The sequence below is a fragment of the Syngnathus scovelli genome, chromosome 15 (assembly GCF_024217435.2).
Source record: "Syngnathus scovelli strain Florida chromosome 15, RoL_Ssco_1.2, whole genome shotgun sequence".
NCBI lineage: Eukaryota > Metazoa > Chordata > Actinopteri > Syngnathiformes > Syngnathidae > Syngnathus > Syngnathus scovelli.
Window position 1 is genome coordinate 85852 of NC_090861.1, and position 9435 is coordinate 95286.

General features: G+C 53.2%; 2 protein-coding genes across 3 annotated transcripts; one reads left to right on the plus strand and one right to left on the minus strand.

Moving 5' to 3' along the window:
* Positions 1 to 90: 90 nt before the first annotated feature.
* On the minus strand, positions 91 to 4414 carry LOC125981968 (solute carrier family 23 member 1-like). 2 transcript variants are annotated; one of them, XM_049742080.2, is made up of 15 exons: positions 4250 to 4414; positions 4021 to 4156; positions 3264 to 3401; positions 2984 to 3141; positions 2699 to 2787; positions 2572 to 2639; positions 2311 to 2492; positions 2114 to 2234; positions 1886 to 2042; positions 1515 to 1662; positions 1319 to 1424; positions 1122 to 1251; positions 900 to 1043; positions 691 to 786; positions 91 to 608 (listed from the first exon to the last, which is right to left on the minus strand). In XM_049742080.2, exons 1-15 carry the CDS (start codon positions 4261 to 4263, stop codon positions 337 to 339), a joined length of 1959 nt encoding a protein of 652 aa, XP_049598037.1. In that variant the 5' UTR covers positions 4264 to 4414; the 3' UTR covers positions 91 to 336. The 2 variants fall into 2 exon arrangements, with proteins under 2 accessions (XP_049598037.1, XP_049598036.1); XM_049742079.2 differs by having other exon boundaries at positions 4021 to 4372.
* Positions 4415 to 4454: 40 nt separating this feature from the next.
* rars1 (arginyl-tRNA synthetase 1) lies at positions 4455 to 8902 on the plus strand. Its single transcript, XM_049742081.2, has 15 exons — positions 4455 to 4619; positions 4689 to 4823; positions 5380 to 5568; positions 5650 to 5758; positions 5909 to 6009; positions 6080 to 6201; positions 6285 to 6405; positions 6480 to 6609; positions 6679 to 6783; positions 7028 to 7206; positions 7278 to 7387; positions 7540 to 7645; positions 7816 to 7988; positions 8049 to 8296; positions 8674 to 8902. Exons 1-15 carry the CDS (start codon positions 4572 to 4574, stop codon positions 8781 to 8783), a joined length of 1986 nt encoding a protein of 661 aa, XP_049598038.1. The 5' UTR covers positions 4455 to 4571; the 3' UTR covers positions 8784 to 8902.
* The last annotated feature ends 533 nt before the right edge of the window (positions 8903 to 9435 follow it).

Below are 9435 nucleotides of genomic sequence, written 5' to 3' on the forward strand. Positions count from 1 at the left end.
CTACCTGATCTGGCTGGCGTCTGTGACAGAACAGCGGGTGTCGGCCAGGCTGCCGTCCATCAACCCCGAAATAATGGACAGGAAATGACATTTCTATCAAAATAGAGCCTTTATTGGTCCTTCTGAACAAAAAATGATGAACATGTTGTATTTTCAATCATGCAAACACAAAGGGACAATTTCTTCCAAAACTATTGTGCGAGCTATACGTCAGATGTAATAAGATGATAAGAATGTTCTTATATGACATGTACAGTCTACATGTATGTATGTATGTATGTATGTATGTATGCAGGAGGTTCAGGTAGTAGGTTCCCAAAACTCAATTGTGGCAAGTTAGACTTTGGTCGACATGTCCTCTCCAAGCTCCGCCCTTTGCGCCGCCACTTGCTCCGCCACCTCTACGCCTTCTCGCAGCACCGACGCCCCTTGGGAGGGCGGGTCTTGGGAGGAGCTCCACCCCCTGAAGGTGGGACTGATGGGCAGCTTCTCGAGCCAGCGGGCGCGTCGGACCAGACCCATCCCCACGGGGAAGTCGTAGGAGGGCGAAGAGGGCGCCGAGGACGTCAAAGCGCTCCACTGCAGCAGCCCACGCTCCTCCCTCGTGCCTGAACACGCAATGGTGTCAAAATCTCGAGATCACCATCCTCACGTGCGACCGAGGGCCCTGCGTTTGTGCTGCTCGCATACCCGGTACGGTGTTGTCCAGGCAGAAGGCCAGGAAACCGCCGACAAACATCTCGGTGGACAGCAGAACCGTCAGAATTTGATTGAGCTCCTCGACACCTGCGAGCGCACAACGACCGGTGGGTGGCGCACGCGTGGCGGCGAGGGTGGCGACTTGCGGCGAGGGTGGCGACTTGCGGCGAGGGTGGCGACTTGCGCGCGTTAACCCTTACCGGTCTCGATGCATTTGGGGTGCGCGTCCAGGTAGGCGGGCAGCGTGAGCCCGAAGAACATGGAGAAGCCCAGCACAAAAAGGTTGCGGGACGAGTTGAGGTCAACCAGCTGCAGGTTGGACAGACCCACCGCCGTGATCATGCCTGTTGCAAACAAGGTAAACAAACGTTTGAGTCCACTTTGCAGTGAGGGTGACTGAACGTGAAGGCGGCAAGTTTCACCAAAGAGCGTGCAGAACATTCCTCCCAGGATGGGATCCGGCAGCGAGGCAAAAAGAGCCGTGAACTTTCCCACGCATCCCAGCAGCAACATGATGGCGGCGCCGTACTGAACCACGCGCCGGCTGCCCACCTGGACGGACACACACGCCAGATGTCAGACGCAGAGGGAGGAGACGAGCCGCGGACCGAGCGAGCACCTTGGTGATGGCCAGCACGCCGATGTTTGGGCTGGAGGACGTGGATCCGTTCCCGGTGCCCAGGAGTCCGGCGATGATGCAGCACACGCCCTCCGTGAAGATCCCTCTTGCGAGACCAAAGCGAGACAGAAGGAAAGGGCGCGGCGGCGGCGGCGTCAGCGCCGGGTGGGTTCAAAGCTCCATCTTGCCCTCTCACCTGTTGATGCCGTGCACCGGCGGCGGCGCTGCCCCGGCGAGGCGAGCGCACGCGTAGTAGTCGCCGATGGACTCCACGATTCCCGCCAGGGTGGCGCTAAACATGCCCAGCACGCCCGCCAATGTCACCGTCGGCAGGCCCCACTGGCCTGGAGCGTCGAACATGTTACCGCAACGGATGGCAGACACTCGCAGTGTGTACGATTGCGCGAGAATTGAGCGCAAGAAATGTCTGGAGATTGTCTAGGGTGAGATGCTGAGCTGCCGCTTATACATACACACACATATATATATATATGTAGATATATATATATATATATCTACATATATATCTACATATATATATGAGCGGAGGCGCTTGGTTGTTCTCACAGGGGTAGGGCACCCTGAACCAGGGGGCGGAGGTCATGATGTCCCCTCGGGCGTCGGTGCGTGCCTTGTGGCCGTAGCGCAGCGGGTCGCTGGGCAGAAGGTCGCTCAGGGTGAAGATGTAACACAGGAGCCACACCAGCACGATGGCCAGGATGATCTAAGCGCATAGCAGCAGGCGTCGGAAAGGCGGCGGCAACGAAAGCGGCGACGGACGGAGGCGTTCTTTACGGGGAACATCTTGAAGACGTAAACCCGGCTCAGCCTCAGCCCTTTCTTCCTGCTGTACACGGGAAACGGGAGCGAGGTGGTCCGCAAGTACTGAGCGAAGAGCACAATCAGGAGGATGCACCTGCATGCAAACACGGCGCTAAGCAAAAGCGTGGTGCGCGGGCGCAGGAGGAAGGCGACGGACGGCGTTTCCTCACAGCGCCGAGAAGCCCCAGTGCGAGCCTGCCCGGTCGCCGGCCGTGGTGAAGACGGACAGGCCGATGAGCGAGACGGTGGGCGTGACGGTCAGCGGCCCGATGTAGTCCAACAGGATGCCCGGAAGCCCCAGCAGGCCGATGGCCACCTCCACCGTGCTGGAAACCATGATGGCGCCCTGGATCTGGCGCACAATCGTTCCCATCAAATCCACCGCGGACGGGCGGACGGACGGACGGACGGACGGACGGACGGACGGACACCTCTCTGATGCGTGGATGCCAAACGTGTGACGTGTCCAGCGGGAGAGTCCAGTTGCCGTAAATCTCCTCTGTTGACGTGACGCATAGCTGTAAGTGCGGACCTTGGGTGACTTGCGCGCTCACTCACCCTGGCTGGGGCAGGCCCATCGATCCAAGCTGAGGATGGCCTGCGCGGGAATGAGGAAGGCCAGCGCTGACGCTTGAAAGAGGGGAAGTCTACACAAGGATCACAACAATCACCACCACCACCACCACCACGAAAAGCTCAAACTTGCGGCAGCGGCCACACTTTTGAACTTTTGCTGTTCATCAAAAGAGCCGAGTCTCCACTCGTCGCTCCCATCTTACGACGGAAGGTCCGAGCTAGGACGCCGCTCTTCTGGGGAATCTGAGGCGCTGCCACGACGCTCACCTGACTCCCAGGGTGGTCTGCACGAGCGTGGTGATTCCGACGGTAGTGAAAATGGTCCCGATGAGCTGGCTGACGGTGTTCTGGTCCTGGCCCACGCACATGGCCTCGGCCAGCAGGAAAGGGACGGCCACCGTACCGCTGAAGCAGGTCAGGTAGTGCTGGACAGTCACACGGTCGGTCAGGCTCAGGAGGCGTCCGGCTCGGGAGGCCGCTGGTGGCCCCGGCGGCCAAGGCGCAAACATGGGCACCGAGAAGCGCATGAGCTCGGCGGCCGGCGTACCTGCAGGCCCAGCAGGATGCACAGGTACCAGGGCGGAACGTCCTCGATGGTGTAAATCATGTCCGACGCCGACTTCTGCTCTGCTATTGGCTCTTTGCTCGACTCGTGGCTCCGCCTCCTCGGGATGTCATCCCGACTCTGCGCATAATAAAGGTTCCGTCCCGTTTGTGCCACATCCCTTCTGTTTCTGTTTGCCACCGTGACGCACTCAACTGTGGCATGAGCCCGAATTCACGCGTCAGACTAAACGATTCACTTAGGTCTGAGCGCGTCAGACTAAATGCCCGCCCCCCCCCCTACACATTCCCTCAACAATGGCTAACAGGGAAGCTCAAAGTCCAGATGGTGATGCCGGTGTCATGCTAGCTGTTTAGCTGCAGATTAGCTGCACAGCTGGTTTTTCGAATTACTTTACAATATTAGCAATGCCAGATTACAGTGCCATAGCGTTAAAATGGAGCAAATGCTCGCGAGCGCTTAAATATTCAAATTGATTTTTTTCTTCATCTTCATGGTGTGAGCACCATGTAAGTTAATAACAGAATCAAACTAATTTGGGTGAAGTTTTGTGCCAAATCACTTAGATGCCAAAGTTGACAGTAACAACTCATTTGGACCTTTTTAAGTTTAGGGAGTTGAATTTGAGGGAGTACCGTTTCCCCCCAGGCCCCTCCTACACAAGTCCCCATACGTACAGCCATTGTAGTACATCGTGCGAGCACTTTGAGTAGCCTTCCAGATCAATTACGCCCTTTACCTTGCACTCGTTTAGACCGGCAGCCATATCGTGCGGGAAAGCGCGCCGTCTCAGCGTCGGTGTCTTGGAGCGGGAGAGCGGCCAGGCGCGCTTAGCAATGCGTCCATAATCTCCATGGACTTTCACCTGAAAAACACTAATAGTTTTGATGATCATTAACACGTTTATCCTATTTTTATGACCCATATGAAAAGAAAAATATGAGGAGTCTTCTGGAAAGGGCTCTCACTTCTGTATTCTCATTTTCAATTGACAGTGTTTGAAGTTATATTTTGAATTGGTAATGAATTATATTTGAAGTTCAACCTCGGAAAATACTGACTGAACTTGTCTATTTGAATCCAGAACGGTGCAGTTCTAGGCCTTTGCAGCAGGTGGCGACAAACTACTTGAATTGGCTTTCCGAGGCTGCTTCGTCATAACGAACAAGAATATTCTCCTCCCCTTGCCGTAAGTGAAACGGAAAAAGTTGTCGACTGCTTCCTTTTCGCAGTCCTGACAGCTCCTTTCATCAGCCACGCGACTGTCTTCCTTTACCCCGGCGCTTGGGAATGGACGGAGACTGTGTGAACGAATATACGAGGCGGCTGCGGAAGCAGGTAAGCCCCGCTGGGACGGCGATAGCCAACCCAAGTAAAACCAGCAACACTTGCAATGGTTTGTTCCAGGAATGCGAGATCCAAAGTCTCTCCGCTGAGCTGGAGAGCCTGAAGAACCCGCAGAGCTCAAGTCCGTCTTGTCGTCTGGAGGAGCTGCGAGAGGAGAACAGCAGGCTGCAATATCGCCTCAACATCCTCAAAAGGGTGAGGGAGGGAGGGAGGGAGGGAGGGAGCTCCGTGGGGTCCTTTTGCTTCATAGATTCAATTGTAGATTTGGAATTCTAGGTGTACATCAAGTGTTAATCAAGAATACCTATTTATCAGTTGTCATTTGTAGATATAATAAGTAGAAATGAAGCGAAATCAATGTTATAACTGGTACGTATTCAAGTATGTTTTGTTTAAAATTGCACATAGCATAGTTTAATATATATATGAAAAACGTTCTCTGTTTAATGTACTGTGTGTGTGTGTGTGTATATGTATATATATATATATATATATATATATATATAGAGTATTGAATGATGTGCCTTTCCACAAACAGAAAAATGTGCATGTCAAAGATTTGTGATTGTCCACAAATGCCACAAGGTGGCGGCAAAGTGCCACCTGATGCGCCTCATTTCATTTGGCAGCAAGATGCCACATTTAGTATAAGACTACATCCAATTTAAAAACGAATCTTTTGACTTGAAGTATGATAGTGAATTTGTAGCAATAAGTAGCATTCATTCTTTCAAACGGTACCTGTCCTCAGAGTCTGCAGGAGGAGACCCCCTGCTGCGGGACGGCCATGATTAACATCAACCAGCGGCTGCAGGAGATTTTTGGCCAGGCCATCCGGGCTTCCTGCCCTGAGCTGGACAGGCCGCCGCTCTCCGTCACGCCCAACCAGCAGGCCAAGTTTGGAGACTACCAGTGCAACAGCGCCATGGCCATGGCACAGGTATGTAGAGGACTACTCACATTCATTCTTTCACATAATGACCAAAGGCTGGATTTAAATTTGCCCCCTCCTCGTCAGCAGCTGTTGAAAGCAAAAGGCCTAAAAGTCAACCCGAAGGAAATTGCCGAGAAAATCATTCAGAACCTTCCGCAAAACGAGCTTATCCAGAAGACAGAAATCGCAGGACCAGGTATGAAAATGGCGTCGAGCGTGGCATGCGCTTTGTCATTGATTTTGACTTTGCGCATTTGCAACTCGGTCGTAGCTTCAATCTAAAGTTAAACGGTCGTTCCCGGTTGCAATGAAAGAATCTCCAATGAGCTCCGCCTCGCTCGTCCAGGCTTCATCAACGTCCACCTGAAGCGCTCGTTTGTGTCCGGGCTGTTGCGCGACCTGCTGCTCAACGGCGTGCAGCCGCCTCGGCTCGCCTCCAGGAAGCGGGTGAGGCGCTCAAACCGTCGTGTCGCGCCGTCGACGTGCTCCCTCAATTGCCCCTGCGCGTGTTGTTCAGGTGGTGGTGGACTTCTCGTCGCCCAACATCGCCAAGGAGATGCACGTGGGCCACCTGCGCTCCACCATCATCGGCGACAGCATGTGTCGACTCTTTGAGTTCCTGGGCTACGACGTGCTCAGGTGGCTGCCACGTTCCCTTCTCAAACGGCGGAAGCAATCTTTTCACTTGACTGTAGCAATTCACTGCTGACGTTTGTGCTCAGGTTGAACCACGTGGGGGACTGGGGCACGCAGTTCGGCATGCTCATCGCCCACCTGCAGGATCAATTCCCAAACTACCTGGCGGTGTCGCCCCCCATCGGGGACCTGCAGGCCTTCTACAAAGTCGGCGGCAACTTCCCGAACCAGCACGCAAACCATCTCGGCCGCTAATGGCTAACAGACGTCTGCTCCTCCAGGAGTCCAAGAAGCGTTTTGATGAGGAGGAGGATTTCAAGAAGCGGGCGTACCAGTGCGTGGTCCGCCTGCAGAGTAAAGAAGCCGACTTCATCAAAGGCTGGAATCTCATCTGCGACGTCTCCAGGAGAGGTGACGACGACGACGCTTTGGTTCTTCGCTGTGGCTGGACAATCCCTTCACTGCTTGTTTGCGTCTCAGAGTTCCAGAAGGTTTACGACTGCCTGGACGTGGACATCATCGAGCGGGGCGAGTCCTTCTATCAGGACTTGATGACGAAGGTGGTGAAGGAGTTTGACGAGAAAGGTGAGAAGCCCACGTTGGTTTGGGTGAAATTGCCAGCTTGGAATTTGTCCAGAATGGGAAAGCCTAAAAAGTTTGAGACGAGAAATGGCCACCACATTTGGTAGCGGATGGTAATTTCCAATGTTGGCCGCTAGGGAGCAATGTTGCCACATTGTTTGTCTGTCTGTCTGTCTCTCTCTCTCTCTCTCTCGCCGTCATCCTCGTCACATCCGTTGGTTTTGTCTCTCCCTCCGGATTGCGCCAGGTCTGACAGAGATGGACGAGGGTCGCAAGATCATCTTCGCCCCCGGTCAGTCCATCCCGCTCACCGTCGTCAAGTCGGACGGCGGTTACACGTACGACACGTCGGACCTGGCCGCCTTGCGCCAGCGCATTTTCCACGAGAAAGCCGACATCATCATTTACGTGACGGACAGCGGGCAGGTGGGGTCGCCCCGAAATGATTGGAGTGGGAACGGAGGGGAAAAAGACCAATCTGTTTTTTGGGGTTTCAGGCCCCACACTTCCAGTTGGTGTTTGCCGCCGCCAAGATGATCGGATGGTATGACCCCCAGGTGACCAGGGTGGAGCACGCCGGATTTGGAGTGGTGCTAGGCGAAGACAAGTAAGACTTTGTTTGTAGAATTGGCTTTGCTGAAATGCAACTCCTTGATTCAATGGAGTGAAAATGCAGCCTTTTGGCTCCAGGACACTTGTGCTTCCTTCGGTTAAGTGCGTGCGTGCGTGCGTGCGGCCCTTTCTTTTGGTCCCCGACAGGAAGAAGTTTAAAACTCGCTCAGGAGACACGGTGAGGCTGATGGACCTGCTGGATGAAGGACTGAAGAGGTCCATGGACAAACTCAAGGAGAAAGAGCGAGACAAGGTGAGGAAGGCTCGTGACGTGTTCAAACAAACAAACAAACAAACAAACAAACCAACAAACCAACCTTTTCGTTCTGGGAAGATGGACTCACTTGAGAAAAGTCACCAAATCAGCCAAATGCAATTTCCTGTTTATATTCCACCCGTCCGTCCGTCCGTCCGTCCTTCCAGGTCCTGACGCCGGAGGAGCTGCGGAAGGCCCAGCGCTCGGTGGCGTTCGGCTGCATCAAGTACGCCGACCTGTCGCACAACCGCATCAACGACTACGTCTTCTCCTTCGACAAGATGCTGGACGACCGCGGCAACACGGCCGCGTATCTCCTCTACGCCTTCACGCGCATCCGGTAAGCAAAGTCCGCCCCGTTCCGAGCACGCCCCCCCTAACCCTACCCGCGTCCGTTTAGGTCCATCGCCCGCCTGGCCAATCTAGACGAGGCGACCCTCAGGAAGGCTGCCGAGAGCACGGAGGTGCTCCTGGACCACGAGAAGGAGTGGAAGTTGGGCAAGTGCATCCTGCGCTTCCCCGAGATCCTGCAGAAGATTCTGGACGACTTGCTGCTGCACCCGCTGTGCGATTACCTCTATGAGCTGGCCACCACCTTCACCGAGTTCTACGACAGCTGCTACTGCGTGGAGAAGGACCGACAGACGGGTAAAGAGCTAGCGTCGAGCGTTAAGTCAACAGTTTTTCCTCTACTCGTGTCTTCTGAGGAAACTTGTCAGTTAAGGTCGGCTAGGCTTCGAGCTGTTTAATGATGCAAATTCCCTATTAGCACCATGGGGATTGTTTTTTGAGTGAGCCTGGTGCAAAGGCCCTTTTGCTAACGCTCTTATTATTGATCTGACAAAAGTGGGTGGGGACTGGCAATTTTTAGAAGATCTCAAAGATTGAGAGCTGTGTTAGTTTGAAGCAGCGGCGGGCGGGCCAATTGACAAATTCCAAGAGAAGTGGCCAAATTGAGCCCCACTCCGAAGCATGGCGTTAATTGAGAAGGCTTCCAAATCAAATCTATCTTTTTTTGCTTGCAGGTGAAGTGGTGAAGGTGAACATGTGGCGGATGCTGCTGTGCGAAGCCACGGCAGCCGTTATGGCCAAAGGCTTCCACATTCTGGGTATCAACCCAGTGCAGAGGATGTGACGGACGGACGGACGGACGGACACACGCATTCTCCCGTTTCCTCCACTCAATCTGATCATGAACGCTCACTTCATCCTTTTGTCTGTATTTTTTCAAATTAAAAAGATGATGTGAAACTATCTACTGTCAGTTGATTTTTACAATTGAATTATTGAACATTTCAATGACTAGACATGGTCACTTTTAGAGTTAGGGTTTGAGGGTCAGAGGTCATGGCTCAATTAAAAACATGACAATTAGTCATTTGTTTTACCCTGGTATTTTTCTTCCTCAAAGAAGTTGCGCATTGCATTCTCTAGTTAAATAAGGGACTCTTATCTGGTCATGAGAACGCAGCTGTTAGCGTAGCCGCAGATGCTAAGCGTGACATTTTGGTAGTGATGCATTCAAAGTTCTTTGCGGCCACCAATTCCTGAAAGTACAAAAAAGTACAAAATCTGCGTCAACTAGGTAGGTTCCTGCTGATGAATGCGTCAGGGCTCTAGTGAATTGGGGTTAGCGGGGGAGGGGGTTGTTGTTTTTTTGGATTCGCCCAACGTGTCACTTCAAGCTGTGCTGTGCTCTACATGGGAGGAGAAAAAAAAAAGGAATTGTTACTTGTGGTGCGCATAGATTAGGTCCCTTCCTCAAAAACACGACCGCGTTTCTCCTT

Bases quoted from the DNA above. Each gene is read 5' to 3' on its own strand.
- LOC125981968 (XM_049742079.2), bottom strand. From the start codon at position 4,206: ATGGGTCATAAAAATAGGATAAACGTGTTAATGATCATCAAAACTATT. The intron at 2,788-2,983 runs GTGAGCGTCGTG...ATCCTTGTGTAG, and splicing joins CAGACCACCCTGGGAGTCAG to ACTTCCCCTCTTTCAAGCGT. The intron at 1,425-1,514 runs GTGAGAGGGCAA...TGGTCTCGCAAG, and splicing joins CCGGTGCACGGCATCAACAG to AGGGATCTTCACGGAGGGCG.
- rars1 (XM_049742081.2), top strand. From the start codon at position 4,572: ATGGACGGAGACTGTGTGAACGAATATACGAGGCGGCTGCGGAAGCAG. The intron at 6,784-7,027 runs GTGAGAAGCCCA...GGATTGCGCCAG, and splicing joins GAAGGAGTTTGACGAGAAAG to GTCTGACAGAGATGGACGAG. The intron at 7,989-8,048 runs GTAAGCAAAGTC...GCGTCCGTTTAG, and splicing joins TACGCCTTCACGCGCATCCG to GTCCATCGCCCGCCTGGCCA.